The sequence below is a fragment of the Cottoperca gobio genome, chromosome 8, assembly GCF_900634415.1.
Source record: "Cottoperca gobio chromosome 8, fCotGob3.1, whole genome shotgun sequence".
In the NCBI taxonomy this organism is placed as follows: Eukaryota; Metazoa; Chordata; class Actinopteri; order Perciformes; family Bovichtidae; genus Cottoperca; species Cottoperca gobio.
In genome coordinates this window covers 17,254,572-17,272,939 of record NC_041362.1, presented here as the reverse complement: position 1 = coordinate 17,272,939, position 18,368 = coordinate 17,254,572, and the positions used below count along the sequence as shown (strand labels likewise).

Sequence of the window (18,368 nt, the reverse complement as noted above, 5' to 3'; positions counted from 1 at the left end):
TTGATCAACCAGGTCTTTCAGTATTTCCTTTTTTATATATGGTTTGCTTTTGTGTTTCTGTTACATGCAAATATGCCAAATAAATGCAAATGGCTGTCAGCGGCATGTCAATTCTGAAAACACAAGAAATAATTATTAGAATGAATTGGTAAGGACTGTGGCTGTCCCTCAGGTGGAAATTCTTAGTGGACGAACACTCATACGATTTTGTCGACTTCTCGATTAGTCGATTTAATCGACAAATCTGTAAAACTGATTTTTCTCCACAAAGAATCTTGCAAAAGCACCAGTCATGCAAAAACAACCACAATAAGCCTATCCTACTTACCACAGGTGTCTTTGAGCAAGACACTTAACCCCACATTTTATGACAATCCATCCCATCGTTGTAAAGACTTAGAACCAAAAATGTCAACCTCATGGTGACTAGAGAAAAGGTCAGATGCTCACTATAGTCTGTAGGATTCATCTTCTGGGGATCATGGATGTCTGTCTGTACATGGCATCCACCCAAAGTGGAGAAACAATAGACTAACATGTTATACATGGAGCCATGCCGCCAGCACAGCTAATAACTGCTCATGTAGAGTTTCAGAGAGGCAGCTTTAAAACCTTGTAAACATTTCAAGGGTGATCTTAAAGTAAATCCTGGTGACCTCAACTCACCTCTGCTCTGTGTACAAACTTGGCTTTGTGACACTATTGATCAGTTTGGGAGAAATGTATGAAGTTGTTTGAACCTTCAGGTCAGAGCACAGAAAAGCATCAATGGAGCCAGAAAGTAATTAGGTGTTTTGTTAAAAGACATTTCATCAGAGCGGATGCTTGCTCATAGAGAGTCACTGTCATGGTTACGGACGGCGGTGTAATGCCAGAGATACCTTTTCTGTGGAAATATAAGGCAAATTAAAGATCTGACAGCATTACAGATGCTTTATTGATGCATATATATTCTCACAGCTCTTAACAGTAGGGCTCTAATTATTTTCATTATCGATTAATCTGCCGAAAGTTCTTTGGTTCATCTTTTGGTCTATAAAATGTTAGAAAATAGTGAAAAATGTTCATCCCAGTTTCTCAAAGTTCAGGGAGATGTCTTTTAAATGTCTTGTTTTATCAGTCCAACACCGAAATATATTCAGTTTAATATGATATAAAACAGAAAAGCAGGAAATGTCATATTTGAGAGGCTGAGAACAGCCAACTTTTAAAAAAATGTCAGAAAGTTGGCTTTCACATTGAATGAGAAGGTGTGTCCAAACCTTTGACTGGTACTGTGTATACGATATATATAACACCCGTGATCTTGCGAGTAGCTGCAGTACTGACGGGTGCACTGACCTGCGTCTTTCCTTCGTCCCGTCCGGTCAGTGAAACCTAGTGCAGACTGAACCCAGTGTACTGCATCGCTTCTGTTCATGCAGCAGTCATTCAGTTACAACCGTGAGGTCAGTTTGAGTCCATGCACCAATGTCTAGGCACATTGCATGTCCATACAAATGCACCCCACCCAGAGTGATCGGCGAAGGGGAATAATGCGGCGGAGGGTCAGAGAAAAGCTTCCACAGTCCGTATCATTGAGACTATTTATAGAGAGGTGTGCAAGCAACAGGAGGCAGTGTTAAAGGAGACTGTCCATTATTTATCAATGCGCTGTATGTCAGCTGTCTGTACTACTTTGACTTTCAGTTACTCAATAACACTCTCTTTTCTCTCGCTCTATCCCCAACTGTCCATATCGATAGTCTCTCTCTCACACACACACACACACACACACACACACACACACACACACACACACACACACACACACATGCAGTGTCTGTACACCTGCCCACATCTGTGTGTCTCCGCTCCCGCGTCTCTCTCTCTGTTACGATCACCACAGGGATTTAGGTGCTGTTGGAACTTGTTCTCAATCACTCCCCTATAGTGCTTTCTTCAGCAGCAGCACATGTCCGTCCCTGTGTGTTTCCACGGCTTGTTTAAATTATTCACTTCAGGGCCATTACTGGGAACACTCGTCCCCCCATTTACATTCTATCTCCCCCCACCCTGAAACCCCATCAGGATGAGACAGGTGGTCTGCGAGGATGGGGGGGGCTGCTTTTCCTGGATTTTCGCCACAGTGAAGTGAGAGTGCCTGAGTTCCTTTACAGTGGATCTACTCGCAGAGACGAATCACTCGCAGCAACATTTTTGGGGTGAATAATTGAAAGCCGATGGGACAGAGTGCGCCGTTAATCTGTGTGATTTCAGGCTTTCATACTGAAGTGCAGATGACCAGGAGTCAACAGTGTTGGATTTAACCGAGACTTGGTAGTGAGCTGCTCATCTGTGTTTGCATCCTCACTGCTGAAATGGATTATGAGTAAATGCAGTGCTGCCAAATTTCTTTTTTTATAACATTGATCTTACTTTGGGAAAGTCCTCTGGCATTAGCTGAGTATTTACCACTTTTATTTAGTCGATACTGTACTTATGTTCCTATTAATTTTGATATTACCTGGGGAAATAATCAATCCTTATATTCAGGGAGGAAGCCATCTTTGTTTGTCAATATGAATAACTATCGAAAAATGATTCCCCAGATTAACTTTCTATTTCTCAATGGTGTTCCCAATGAGATACACAATAGCTGTCTGATTCTCAGCAGCCAGCTGGACAACAATGTGCTCATCATGTCTGCCTCTCTCCATCACTCCGGCTCCTCTCTCTTCCCTTTTTAAGTCAGCGTAAAAATCAGTCAGTGAACTCTGGCCTCCTGCTGACAGTGCTGAGCCGGCAGGCAAGGCTCCAGCCCACCACACCAGCTGTATGCTGTATCTCTGTCATTTATCTAAATCCCAGAAATCAATTACAGCACGCTAAGGTGCCAGAGTGAGAGATTTTCGTTTTAATTTTCTCCTTGCTCCTCTGGGCACTGGCACATGCCCCTCTCCTTGCATTGAGGCTTATGGATTAAGCAGAGGTAGACAATTCTCAGGATTTTTCATATCTCTGATATTAGCAGTTTATATTTCTCCATGTTACCTTTTCGGATATGTTGGCTGGATGTGGACGCTTCTGTCTGTCTTATGGAACTGTGACCACTAAGCCCAAAGCTCTTTAATGTCCAGACAGTTTGAGAGCGGGGGCGGAAATCGACCTCTCATTCAGGAAATATTGCTTATATTTATGTTCTTGTTTAATAACTGCATGACAAAATAACGCCAGCAGCAGGGAAGGACTGTATTCCCACTTGACTGTATTGAGTGCAAGGACCTGTGACAGAGATGAATGACAATGAAGTGTTTGATTAGATGCTGGATAATTTACAACTTTGTGGAATGCTAGCGCTCACAGTTTATGTTTACAAGCCTACCTCTTTATTTTCCTCTCCGTCTGCTTTTTACTACTCCTGGTTTTTGGTTTGGTGTGGCATTTTGCAGTCTACAACACGCATGTTTCTCTGTCATCCATACACATCCTGCACTACTGATGCTGCACATCAACACCTCTTTTTTTAGAAATGGCTATCTTTGTTTATTTCAAACACAATACAATTATTGGCACTTTAATTTGTCTCGTCTTCACTCATTAGTTCATACTGTGAGCCGGTTTGTGACAGCTCTACCCACTGCTTAAAGGTACCCTAGCCCAAACTGACCCTAAAATACCAAAGGTAGGTCCAAAAGAGGATCAAATGCTACCCTTTCCAACAAACTATCCTGAAGGGAAGTAACAGTGACATGAATAGCTGCGAACAGCTCTTCCAAAAACAGCAAACCGTTCCGCAGTTACTCCTCCGAGAAAAACCAAATCAGTAGCCACTATGTCTGCTGCAGGAGGTAACAACACAGGCTAATTTACTCCTATTTTCCAAATTATAATTATTTTCCCCAGGAATAGCCCCTACTTATCACAAACCAGCTCAAAGTATGTGATGAGGGGAGACAAGTTAAAGTGGCAATAGAAATCTTTAATTTGTATGTTAACCTTTAATTTACAGGGTTTTAATTACATAATAATTACTGTACAATAAATGTTTATACAATAACGAAGTAATATTGATGTTATAGGAAATAAGTGCAATAAACAGAGAACAGAAGATAAGTAGGTCAGCTGCATCTGCACTGTAGGAAAATGTATGTGCTTGCATTGTAGGCTGCAAATGGACAAAACTAACCAAAACAAAAGAAAATGTTTCAATATGTGTACACTGTTGTACAGCATGTACAGAAGAAGAATCCTAGTGTGTAAATGTAAAAACAGAAATTTCACACCCTATGTTTTTCCCATTATCTTTTCCTTTTGTTGTAGCCGTCTACCGGTCAGACCTGACTCTAAAAATAGCTTCTCATATCTGTTGCCTGCTTGTTTTAGTTGCATTTTTTTTTTATCAGTTTGAAGTTGCCATATTTTTCTGACAACCAATTTCAGAGATAGCATCTCAATTTCAAACGGGCACATGGCACCTCTTACAATGGACCCCTGTTCTGTCGGGATCACTTAACAAACTAAAACAATTTCTTCGACCAGCGGCAGTCACACTTTACTCCGTGGGATTTGCTATCTGGCCCTGATCATTTAGATGACTGAGGCCTTATCAGATGTCTGTGTGCAAGTCTCACTTTCTTACTGAGCTCAAATGTCCATATCCTCAATAGCTACTGTCAACACACAGCTGACACCTTGCAGTCTTTTGATATGGCCGAGCTGGGCATGGATTTCTGAGAAGTGATAAGACCAACAGTATCTGCACTTGGTGGCTTTGTTATCTCTACATAAAGATAGCAATGGAATCCATTACCAAGTATGTGGAGGAAAAAAGGAAGTGGAATGCAGGGCCTGATGTCAGTGCGTGATATTAAAAAAAGACGCACTACACATTGCATGTTTTACCTGAACAAGCAACAAAAGGATCAGCTGGGTTTTGAAAGTCCTGTTGTTTTGAGGGAGAATATAACTGAAGTGATAGAAAAAGCCTGAACTCCATGCAAAGAGGAAAAGAGTGAGAGAGAGGGTAGGGATGTGTGATTGTATGTGCCTGTTGAAGCACAGTGCAGCAGGAAGGTCAGGTTGCAGTCTCGCGCTCTGTCTTTGCAAAGCTAAAATGCTCTTAGAAGAATAGACTCAGGATTTGGAATAGTGGTGAACTGTAAAGGACCCTCCTGCCCGTCTCTGTCTCGCAATGATTTCTGAGATGCACGCACACGCCCTCCACTTCCCTTTTCCCTTTTTAGAAATTCTAAACCTCCTTTCAGCTCCGTCTGTGCGCGGAGGTCATGGTCTAGCTGGCAGCCTGGGAACAGTGGCAGCCAGTTTGGGACCAGGAGCTAGAAATCCAAGGAATAGGAAAGGAACGGAGAGAGCGTGTGTCAACAGAGAAGGATCGGAGTGCATTTCTGTTTGGCACTGCCAGCCCGGTGTGAAAGCACAGCTGAAATGATATGAGGACCTAATGCATTCTCAAGTGCCTGACGTATACACCAGGCTATTGTGGGGTTGATAGCGTGCAAACGGATAAATGCTAACCAGGTGCTTTAATGCCACATGATGGCCTTTTAAGCAGAACCACTTGGTGACATTTTCAGGACATTTTCCCCTTCTGGTAACGTGTGAAATGGAGTGGATACTGTACAGAGATGTCCTAACTGATACATTGTGACTGCTTAATATAACTGTTAGCACTTTTAGATTTAATCCACTCCTCTGCACAACCATTTCCAAAATGAATTATATAGTTGGGCATTTTGGGAAATATACTTTTTCGCTTCTGGAGTAGTACCCAAAATGTTGTATTATTTCTTTAATGTGTCTATTGTGTAGCTGTTTAACAGCACTATACATCTTTCAGTCATCGTGAGTCAGGGAAATACTAGACTGCTCACATTTGAGCATCAATATTACCAAGCGTAACAAATATATGTATAACTACTATAGAAGTCGTTAAGTGAAGAAAACATGTTCATTGTTCTGTAAAACGGATGCAGAATGTTGTTCAGTTTAAATACACCTTGAAGTTTGTGAGACGCCCCCTGTGAGGGCCGTCCCACCTCTTTGCTTTCCGTGATCAGTGTGTTAGTTTTTCATCTTTCTTTTATCTTCATCCAAGGCCAGCTTCCTCTCTGTTGTAGGGGAGTAGATGAAACAGGGGCTCCCCAGGGGTTCATGTTTGGATTAATGCTTTCCTCCACCTTTGATTATCACTTCATTGCTAAAGAAAAGTGCTAAAGCTGCATTCTACGGGAGCCTCCGTAAGACTCCCCTCTCACAATGATGGGAAACTGCTAACCTATGATGGTTCTCTGAAGAATTTGATAGTGTGACAGCGTTGTGTTTACGGATGGTCTCCTCTGTGCTGCAGGGCCTCGGTGGAGCTGAGGAGGTGCTGTCTCCTGACCCGTCCCAGCAGCCCAGAGTCCAGCACAGCTTTGTCCAGGAACATTTCCAGGCGCAGTACAAGTGAGTATCCTCTCCAACATACCACACACACACACACACACACATATGTATATATATATATATATTTTAGGAGACTTTACAGTGATTCCATGGGAAGTTTAATATCACCATGTGAAAATGTTATGGTGTAATAATGTACTGTTTGCTGAACCCCTCCCCCAAACAGTGATTGTCCAATCATAACTTCTGTCTGTCTATCAAACTTTGGATTTCTCTGCATGTTGAAGCCGTGTGCGTGGGGCTCTGGTAAAAGTGATACTCTGTATATGAACAGTTTGGAGGATGGTGTCTTTTTTTTTTTTTACCTTCATCAAATCCAAAAACACTACAGCCAAAATATTAAAAAGGGATTTAATAGTGTCTCTGTCTGCCTTAACGGAAGCTACAAATGTTAGCGTATCTAGCTAACTAACGCTAGCTAACTACCTACAGTCATTGCCCAGCTTACTTACAAGGTCCGGGCTATTTCATACTACATTTGTTGTGGGGTTAAAGGTTACATCTAAAATAAAATAAAACAATCTATTCACAATCACAACCAGCACATCCACTGTGTAGTATTTCACCATTGTGAGGAAGCTGTTCCTGGTGACACTATATCAGATTGTATACTAACATTAGTGTTAGGTTCTGCTCTGCTCTAATGTTATTACATTTGGGGAAGTTTACACTCCACTGACCCCAGTCAAAGTCATTATCCAAATAGGTTGATATAAATTAAGGGTATGTTGTGATCGTTTGAAGGACGCAGACGATACGCCGAACACGCCAGACATACACAGTTGCGTATGGCAGAAACATGCCGGCATATATGAAAATTAGCTCCAAATGTGTCAGAGTCCAAATACGTCCATCTTTTCCACAGCGGTGTTGTAGCTGACGTATACATAACGAATACATAACAAATTATTATACATATGTCAAGCATTGATAGCTTATCACTTACTTATTTAAAACGTATCAGAGCGTCTGGCCAACGGAGCTGGAAAAGTGCCATTTGGTTCACGTCATGCTGATGCTGGAGAACGGCTAACATGCTGAACGCTAGCTGTACTGTAGAAACACGTTTAATAAGTTACACCGTCGTCAGGCATAATGTTAACATAGGGTAGGAATAGGGTATCCACTCGTTATCAATACATTGGCTGTAGGATTCACCGTCAGCCGACGTAGCCTATATCTAACGTTCCTCTAACGTAGTCACGTAGGTATTCACGTAGGTATTCACTTACTATATTTACGTAGGTAAGTATTCACGTACGTATTCCGTATTCATGTATGTCTAACGTAACGTAACGTCTGCATATCTTATGAAGCACACGTCGGGTACGTCCGGTAATTTTGAACATACTCAAAACATCAGCGTTCAACAACGCACCCCAGCGTAACACAGTGAGCTCTTAATGAATACTACTTATACCTTACCTTATATCAACGTACACCAGCGTAACACAGTGAGCTCTTAATGAATACTACTTATACCTTACCTTATATCTACGTACACCAGCGTAACACAGTGAGCTCTTAATGAATACTACTTATACCTTACCTTATATCTACGTACACCAGCGTAACACAGTGAGCTCTTAATGAATACTACTTATACCTTACCTTATATCTACGTACACCAGCGTAACACAGTGAGCTCTTAATGAATGCTACTTATACCTTACCTTATATCTACGTACACCAGCGTAACACAGTGAGCTCTTAACAAATACTACTTATACCTTACCTTATATCAACGTACACCAGCGTAACACAGTGAGCTCTTAATGAATACTACTTATACCTTACCTTATATCAACGTACACCAGCGTAACACAGTGAGCTCTTAATGAATACTACTTATACCTTACCTTATATCAACGTACACCAGCGTAACACAGTGAGCTCTTAATGAATACTACTTATACCTTACCTTATATCTACGTACACCAGCGTAACACAGTGAGCTCTTAATGAATACTACTTATACCTTACCTTATATCTACGTACACCAGCGTAACACAGTGAGCTCTTAATGAATACTACTTATACCTTACCTTATATCTATGTACACCAGCGTGTTGCCCATATTTTTGTATATCTTATGCATTCGTTGGGCATTCGTCTGATACATTTTGTATTAGGAAGTGATGCGCTAGACATGCGTATCTGTATATGTTCACTTTTCCGATCTGATCCGATGAAAAGTTGGACGTATTTGGAGTCCGACAAATTTTCGTATGCGCCGGCATACGTTTCTGTCATACAGATATGTGTGACAGGGCCTTTAGTGCGTTGCCCATATATTCTGCGAGAACAGAAGGCTTGAGATGTAGCTACAGTGGGTTAGGGTTTGGCAAACTATTGCATAGGGCTGTAATTTCACACTTAGGAGTAGTTTTAGTGTTCTCACTGTTATGTTTATTTATTGCTTTATAGCCTTAATGAAATGTGAAATGATTTCTGTTATTTGCCCCTTAATTTAGTTTTTCCAGGGAAAAACCGATGAGTCTCTAATTAGTGTCTCAAATAAGCTTGTTAGCTTGTTTCATTATGATCTATACTTCTGTTATCTGAAATGTAACACTATGATTTATTTTCTGCTTCTGTACCATAAACAGTTTAACAGTCTCAGATAATATGTGGCAACTTAATTCATTTGTTCTTCTCGGTTCAAGAAGGTCTTACAGCTGCTAAAACTACTTTTAGTCCGAAGATGGCTGCTGCCTCACAACCAGGAAATAACTGACATTTCTCATGACATTGTTTTCCTTAAGCTGTCTACTGCCCGAAATGAACAAGGCAAATGCTCCACTCTCGAGACGTGGTCATACGCAGCAGTGCAAATAAAGGATGAGCTCCATGGGCCATGAGTAGACAAACAATAAACATTATACCTTTGTTAATTAACTACGGTTAAGCCATCCATGGGAGACCCATGGGGAGGGACGCCAAGGGGGGGGGGGGGGGGGGGGGTCGATATATTTATGTGCAAGGATATATGTGTAAGCAAAACCTTTTGAATCTCTGCCGCTTTTGCAAAAAGAATGACTTACCGAGAGTCTGTGTTGATGTTGGCTGTACTCTAATCCAGTGTTTCCCCTACCATTGTCTTGGGGGGGCGCTGCACCTAATTTATGTGCACATTTCAGTGTGTACTGTGTAGACAGAGCAGAGGAAAGGAGAGGAGGGCCGTCGCACGGACTCACGGGGAATCACTGTAATCTGTATTGAAATCAACATATACCGTCTTGTGATTTGTGTTTAGTGTACCACAGCTCTAATGTTGTCAGGTGGTCTAAATGTCAGACTGGCCTGCAAGAGAAAGGTCACAGCCTTAATAGATATTGTAAACACATCTGTCGAAGAACAGACCTGTGTTTTGTCCCAGAATGACAATATACCCAAACAGTGTTGCTCCGTAAGTGACTGCAAATATAATTGTGTAACACCTGCGTGACACAAGTCCACCTCACACAGTCCACCATGCTTGTATGGTATTTCATTGATCGGATTTAATGTAATTGCTAGATACAGCTGATGAATTGGAAATGTCATTAAGTCTTTTATACAGAGACACAGATGCCCAGCTAGAAGCACAGTAAATCTGTGCCGTCCCTCCAGTAATTACCAAGCAGGCACGAGTAGTAATGCTAAAAGGTCTGATGAATAACTGCCCGGTGCACTAACTAAATCCTTTTAGTGCAAGTACTTATTTAGAGTGCTTACCTTTTTTCTGCTGGGTTAAATACAGTAATTGAGGTTGTTAGCTGTTCCAGTGGTCAAGTATGTTCACCAGTGTGAATTTCTCTGGTGTATTTTAAATCACAAAGAGTTTAATTTAATTTATATAAAGCAGGCTTTTATCCCCACTGTATAATCAACATTTCTAATGCAGCTGTATGTACTCATGACTCCCATCAATCAGTCATCCAAGATATAAAGACGCAGTCAATTAGTTTGACATGAAATGTACATCTGTCAGCTGTGGCCCACTGGGAGAGGAGCGTCGCTCAGATGTGGAGTTTATCTCGTCAACTTATGTGTCAGCTCTGGTGTGGTCTAAACAAACATTAGGAAGTTTGCACCGCAGATTTGTTGCGGTCATGGTCATGTTAAAAACTATATTTACTCTTATACAGGGAAGTTTAGGACTGCACTCTGTGCTTTGCAATTCATTACTCTAAAATCAGCTCAATGATGCTACTCCCTCCTGGTTTGCTTCATACTGTCAGTTTACCTTAATGCTTTTCAATCTTTCTTTCTTATCCATGTTTGTGCAAATATCTAATCACTTCTTCCATCACTGATAGTCAGCTGTATCTTCTGTATGCAGCTCCTGATGCTGATGCAAAAGCCCAAAACCATTAGGACCTCCTCCACAAACCTCTGGTCACACTGACTGATTATCAAGGTCTTAGATCCAACACCATCTGATCTGTGTTTAATTAAAACATTTTCTAAAAGTAGTTCCCTCCAGACTTAACTGCTGATATCTTGTTTGTCGGCACCATCCTCCATCTGCCACTTCCTCTGAAAATTGGCATATCTGTGTGACTGGCAGTAATACATCTGTCAGAGTGCATCTCTTAATTGCTACCCTCACTGTCAAATGTTTCAGCTGTGACACTTTGGGTGTGTCTAGACAGGAAGCAGCAGTCTTTTCCGCCTGGCAGGCAAAATGTATTCCTCTCACCCACTCAGATACTGTGCTGGAGAGGGCGTGAGGTGGTATAGAGGGAATATATACATGACTGGGTTGGCTAAGCACAAACTTTACAGAGGAACATATACAGTAAGTGTACAGTCAGATTATATTTTAACAATGCTAAAAAAAACATGCATCACAGGCTAAGAGGTTTTCAAAGGAGATGAATAATGTATGTATTATCGCTGCTGGTACTGGACTTCAAACAAATACTTCCTGACTCCTGTCCCTCTCTTTTCCTCTGAGTGCCGAGGCCCCACCACTGCCTGTGTAACACTTCACAATGCAGTGTCCGATGTGATACAACATCTAGAGTTGACAGACCGGAGAAATATCCTTGTAATAGCACGGTTTGTCACTATGCAATCATCACGGCCATTATACATGTTCAAGCAAGTTAAATCACTGTCCAAGCCAAGCCAAGACTTATTTAAACTTAATTTATGTTTTCTGTCGTCCCATGCTGGAGCTGATCAACATCAGAGCTGTCATTTTCAGTACAGTATAAAACGTATAAACCTATTGCTCTTTACTCTCTCTGATCAAGTAAGTAAATCTTAAATTAGATCAAAGACTGTGATCTTCTGCGGGTGGGTCGCGGGCTGCAGTCGGTGGAGACTGCAATGAAAATGTCTGTCTTGTCTTGTTCATTACTCTGAAGCCGAGTGACGGGCAGCCGAGCGTTTCAGATTACAACCGTGGTGCAGTTTCAGCGCGGTTCGTCTTACTGCGATGCCACTTTCTCTGAGAGACCCTCATCTCTGATCAGCCGGACTGCCTGACCCAATGTTTAGATTTATAGTTTTATCCACTGATTGATTTGTTATGATTTGAAGGATTGGGTAACTGGTACTTTACAGGCCCTGTTTAGGATGTGTGTATTGTAATTTCAATCAGTGAAGGATGAGGCACACAATAAGGTTCACAACGTTTCCAGTTCAGAGCATTAGTGTGGTGAATAAACTAGCGTTCATCCCCCAACAGAGGATAGATGCCAGGATTAGTGAGAAGAATCAGCGGCCAGTCGATTTCATTTGAACCTATTGAGACTTTTCTTTCCAAAGAGAGGAAATAAAATAGATAAAGATACCTGCATTACTGTCCAAAGCCCTTACAGTGTTTGGTAGTCGAGCTCAGAGTCCCTTCAGCGTGGCTGCCTCTCAGACAGGGCTATACATTCCCTTTCAACCTTTGCACGCTTCCTCCATTAGAGCATCACCAGAATATTACCTCTTCCTTTGCTCCTTTTCTCTTTTTAAGTGTTTTCGAGCAGTGCAGGGCACATCTATGTTTTAGTGGAAGCAGAGTGTGATTTGTATGCATGGAGTGCAGTTACCCTCACTGTTTCCTGGCGAGAATAAGACATCCGTAGGGCAGCCATTCTGCTCTGCCAAGAGGGAGAGATCCACTAAGAGCCAGTGTCAGCTGGGCTTGCTTGAATAGAGCTTTATTCTCTCCCCTTTCCTCCCCCACTGGGTCTGTCAGGTGCCTTCCTATAAGGAAAACACATTTGAACAGTTCATCTATGGCTTAATTTCCCATGGTGGGATGCCGTGTAAAGGTCGTAAAGGGTCAACACACATAAGATTGGGGAGTCATGAGAATTAGGGAGAGGATGGGGAGTATTTATAAGGCATGGTTTGTGACAGCAAAACATAACGTGGCATTTGAAACGAGTCGATCAATTCTCTTGATTTAATCTAAATATCATCCCAAAATGTTAATTAAGATGTGGAAAACAGGATTTTTCTTCATGTGAGATTTAAGTCTCCCAGAGTCCTCGCACTCTCTGTACTTTATTGCTGCTGGGTTATGCTTCACACAAGTCTATTATCATTTTATGTGCAGCATGGGGCTTCCCATACTGTCAGTCGCAGTGGTGAATCAAAACTGTCATTAATAAAGTTATTTCACTGCAGATGGCTGCAGATTTACATCCATCCATAGATGGTAAAAGAAATGCAATGAAAAAGTAATTTAGAGCTATGACATTAGCACTGTACCCGGTAATTATGTCATTAAAATATATATGACCCTCGATCTGTTTATCCAAAGAAGTTTAATTCAGAATAATGTATTAATATCCACTGTGGTGAGACAGTTCAATGCTAACAGAAGATCTATGCAGTAATACACAGTCATACCAAAGACCTGCAAGGTATAACCAGAGTTTTAATGTTAAGACTGAGAAGTTACTCTCTCGCTAACGGGCGTTAAAAATATTTTTTAATCCAATCTTTTCTTTATTCCCTTTTTGCACCAAATCTTTTTTCCTGCTGGTTTTTAAATGAAACTTTCTTCCATAAAGAACGCTGCCTCCCCAAAGTCACATTTAAGTGTTGGAAACAGTCACTGAAGATTGTTTGAGGCCGGCAGTGTTTAGTTCAGTGGCAGAAACTACACGTTTCAGCCTTTTATACATTATGTTTAGCTGCCTGTTACTTCTGACCCCTTAGACTTCTCTCCTCCCTTGCTAACTAGTTTTCATGCGCTCTTGATCACAACATGTAGCTAGTATTAAAGTTTTAAAGCTGACTAAATATTTGTATACATTTTTATGCCTCTGCGTCAGTGACAGCCATGACGGGCTTAATGTTTTTGGGTTGTCCGTCTGTCCATCTCATTTTCGTGAACGCTACATCTCAGGAACACCTTGAGGGAGTTTCTTCAGATTTGGCACAAACGTCCTCATGGACTCAAAGATGAACTGATTTACATTTTGGTTGTCAAAGGTCACTGTGGCCTCACAAAACAAGGTTTTGTCCATAACAATTGAGAATATCACACAGATGTCTAACAGGATGAAGCGGTGACAGTTTGGACAGACATGGACGTAAACTGACACTTGATTGGTTGGTGGCAGGAATAGAACTGCGAGCCGGTAATTCTAGTTTTCCTTCAAATCATAATTTCTATTATTTATTTATTTTCTTCAAAAGACGCACCCCCTCGCAACTGCAGAAGTACCCTTTGGGGTATAAGTACCCTGTTTGGAAATCATTGGAAAACAAATAGAGTGCTTTTTATTAGAGGAAACTAATTCAACATTCATTTAATTATTGTGTATTTACAGAAAGTCTTATCCAGGAAATCCTGCACAGATTAACTCCAAATACTGGACAAAATATTTAATTTAGTTACAGGACAGTTTACGAAATAATTTCCAGCAATCAGTCCATTAACTTCAGTGGGCTCTCCGACTCATTGTTCAAACAGTTGGCTAGCTGGTTCCTCCTGAGTGGGATTAATTGAAAGAAGTCTGACTATGAAGGAAAGGGACTGAAAGGAAAAGTATTGCCATAGAAAATCCCTGCTGTGCGCATCTAGACATTTTCTTTTTCAGTGATCTGTGTCCTGTGCATTCAGATGCAGAGGAAGAAAGGCCAGCGCGTAGGAAAGCTCCGTACTATCCTCCGCTCCGGATCCTGTAATGGCTGAAAGTGATGCAACAAGATGGAAACCTCTTCTTCTGATTCCCTTTATACCCCCATCACCCAGGGGGCTTCCTCTACCACCCCCCACACCACAACCACTCGTCTCTCCCATTCTCACCGGTTACATCACTCATCTTTTCCATTCTCACAATCAGATCAAGTGGTTCCGTATGAAACACGTGTTCTTTTTGACCGTGCGGTTCACTTGGGTAATGAGATTAAGACATCTCCTTTCCTGCCAGACTTAATCAGGAGGACTTTGAGATTAGTTTGGAAGTCTTTGGTTTTTCAGGACCAATGTAACTGTGTGCTTTCTTTTCCTCAGATCGTCACTGACGTGCCCACACTGTATGAAACAGAGCAACACCTTTGACCCGTTCCTCTGCATCTCGCTCCCCATTCCTCTTCGCCAGACCAGGTGAGGACAGCAGATTTCAATACAGATTTACGGCTTTCATCTGAAATCATGGTTCTTCTCAGGTAGACCATTTCAAACTGTCCCAAACAAATGACTGCATCTATTTTAGACAGCCCAGTTTCCAAAACATATTAACCTACAGTATAATATCTGTGTTTTCTGTGATGCCTCACTATTATCACTGTGTATTAGTATTAGAATAATTTGATTCCCTTTCTGGCTGGGAGTTAGATGAGAGGATCGGTGGGTTAAACGTGAAGCTACAGCTAGTAGCCGGTTAGCTTTACTTAGCACAAAGACTGAAAACAGGGATGATTTGTCATTTTTACACTTTGAATCGAACAAAACAACATATGAGGAGAGTTTTATTAGGATCATCTAATGCTCAGCAAGAAAGGAGAATGTGGAACTATTTTTTTAAGCTTCAGGCACTTAAAGAAAAGGGTTAGATAGGAAAACAGAATGGACAACACCCAGCTTTGTTCATGCACAACATGCAGCAGGAACACAAGTAATTGTGAAGCTAGAGGGCTGCTATTAAAAGGGAAAGCTGGTGGAAAACTCTCAGCATTGAGGAACAATGACTTACCTTTGTCATGAGCCCTCTCCCTGCCTGGTAACACCACTAATTGTTTTCAATTACCTCCACCTGTCTCTGCTCCACCCTCGTTAACTTACCAGCTGCACTGCATTTACTACTCATCATGCCCTGTATAGAAAGCCCTGTTTTTCAGTCCATACTTGTCAGATCATCTGCAAGCCTACATTGGAAATCCTGCCTGCCTGCCTGCCTGCCTGCCTGCCTGCCTGCCTGCCTGCCTGCCTGCCTGCCTGCCTGCCTGCCTGCCTGCCTGCCTGCCTGCCTGCCTGCCTGCCTGCCTGCCTGCCTGCCTGCCTGCCTGCCTGCCTGCCTGCCTGCCTGCCTGCCTGCCTGCCTCTGACTCCAACTCTGACTCCAACTCTGACTCCTGATCTGTTACTACTACTCTGATCTCCAGCCCCGGTAAACCCGACTTGCCTTACGACTACGAATTTAGAATATCCCTGAACTGTACTACTGCCGTGCCTCATTCGGCCCTGTTGTGTGTGTGTTTTCAATAAAACCTTGATCTCGAAATTGCGCTCCTGGGTCCTCGTCTGTCTGTCCTGACAGAATGATCTGACCATCATGGACCCAGCGCACGCTCAGACCAGCATGCAGGTAGAGACTGAGATGTCTGTCCTACAGCAACTGGAACGCACTGAGGGAGACATCAATCGGATGACCGGCGATATCGCTTCCCTGCTCCAACTCAACCACCAACAACAATTTAACCAGCAACAACCACTACTAGCCCACGTCCTGCTGCTACTCACCAATGCTGGCCACGCCTGCTTCGTCTGTTCCAGTACCGTCTGCCCTACTCCATCCCGCTGTTGTGTCTTCTCCAGCTGCTTCAGGGTCCAACGCTGCAGTTCCGGCAGTACCGCCTCCAGAACCGAGGATTGGCCTATCCGGAACGCTTTGACGGTGACCCGAAGCAGATTCGAGCCTTCCTGACCAGCTGCCGAGTGCAGTTCGCATTACAGCCCAGGACCTTCTCGACGGAGGGAGCCAGGGTGGGTTACGTCATTACCCATCTCACCGGCCGAGCTCGGTTGTGGGGAGCGGCAGAGTTCGACCGGCAGACCCCAGCCTGTGCCTCCTTCAGTGCCTTCGAAGAGGAGATGTTAAAGGTCTTTGACTTAGGTTCAACAACAACCGAAGCATCACAGGCACTGCTGACCACCCGCCAGGGCAATCGGACGGTGGCAGACTTCTCCATAGACTTTCGTACCCTGGCAAGTCGCAGCTCGTGGAACTCCGAGGCACTGGTGCACGCCTTCCTCCACAGCCTGGCGGACTACATTAAAGACGAGCTCGTCTCTCATGAGCAGCCCAAGACACTTGATGACGCTATTGCCTTTGCCGTTCGCATTGATCGGCGTATCCAGACCCGCAGAAGAGAGAGAGGGCGTCTGAGACAACCAGCCATCCGCATTCGGGGGGAGTCCTCCACGTTCCACCCCCCGCCTGTCAAGCCCGTCAAAAGCCGCAGCTCACCAGGTGTAGGGGAGATCCGGGTGAGCTCAATACATCTTTAGTCTCCCCCCATCCGAAAACCCCTGCTTCAGCTCCGCCTTCGACTTTGCGACACAAATCACACCCTGGCCGCCCTAGTGGATTCTGGAGCCGAAACAAACATAATGGACACAGAGCTCGTGCGGCAACTGGGCGTGAGCCGTCAACAACTCACTCCACCCGTTCCTGTACGAGCCCTGGATGGACACCGTCTCGGCACCATCACTCACATCACGGCCCCTGTGACAATTCTGCTGTCAGGAAACCACCAGGAGTCCATCCAGTTCCATCTCCTACCCTCACCCGGCCAACCACTCATCCTTGGATTTCCGTGGCTCCGTCTTCATAACCCCCAACTGGACTGGGAAACAGGCACAATACGCGAGTGGGGGAGGGGCTGCCATCGGACCTGCCTAAAGGGAGCCATCTTGCCAATCGACCGGGGAGCTTCCAGCACCGCCCCCGACATATCCAATGTTCCTGCCTGTTATCACAACTTGAGAGAGGTGTTCAACAAGTCCAAGGCCACGTCTCTGCCACCACACAGACCATATGACTGCGCCATCGACCTTCTGCCTGGCACCACACCCCCGAAGGGCCGTCTCTACTCGCTGTCAGCCCCAGAAAGAAAAGCCATGGAGGACTACATAAACAACTCACTGGCCACCGGCATAATCCGTCCATCATCTTCCCCCGCGGGAGCGGGATTCTTCTTTGTCGGAAAGAAGGATGGCTCTCTCCGTCCGTGCATCGATTACCGGGGCTTGAACGACATTACAGTGAAGAATCGTTATCCTCTACCCCTACTCTCCTCTGCCTTTGAACTGCTGCAAGGGGCCACAGTGTTCACCAAGCTAGACCTGCGGAATGCCTACCATCTGGTGCGGATGAGAGAGGGTGACGAGTGGAAGACTGCGTTCAACACTCCAACAGGACACTACGAATATCTCGTCATCCCGTTCGGTCTCACCAATGCCCCAGGAGTGTTCCAGGCGCTGGTAAACGACCTCCTCAGAGACATGCTCAATAAGTTTGTTTTCGTTTACCTTGACGACATTTTGATCTTTTCAAAAACTCAGACAGAACACACTCACCATGTCCAGTTGGTGCTACGCCGGTTGCTGGAGAACTCTCTCTTCGTGAAGGCAGAGAAGTGCGAGTTCCACGCCAAGTCTGTCTCATTCCTGGGTTATGTGGTGACCGAAGGCAGCGTTCAAATGGATCCTGCAAAGGTGTCTGCTGTGGTGTCGTGGCCGGTTCCAGAGACCCGTA

General features: G+C 43.6%; 1 protein-coding gene across 1 annotated transcript in view; it reads left to right on the top strand.

The window, feature by feature from the left end:
• Positions 1-18,368, top strand: part of usp43b (ubiquitin specific peptidase 43b) — a 70,977-nt gene that overhangs the window by 15,451 nt on the left and 37,158 nt on the right. Inside the window, exons 3-4 of the mRNA XM_029438167.1 lie at positions 6,350-6,447; positions 14,903-14,995. Of these exons, the coding sequence (XP_029294027.1) occupies positions 6,350-6,447; positions 14,903-14,995 (191 nt within the window). The remainder of the gene's footprint in view (positions 1-6,349; positions 6,448-14,902; positions 14,996-18,368) is intronic.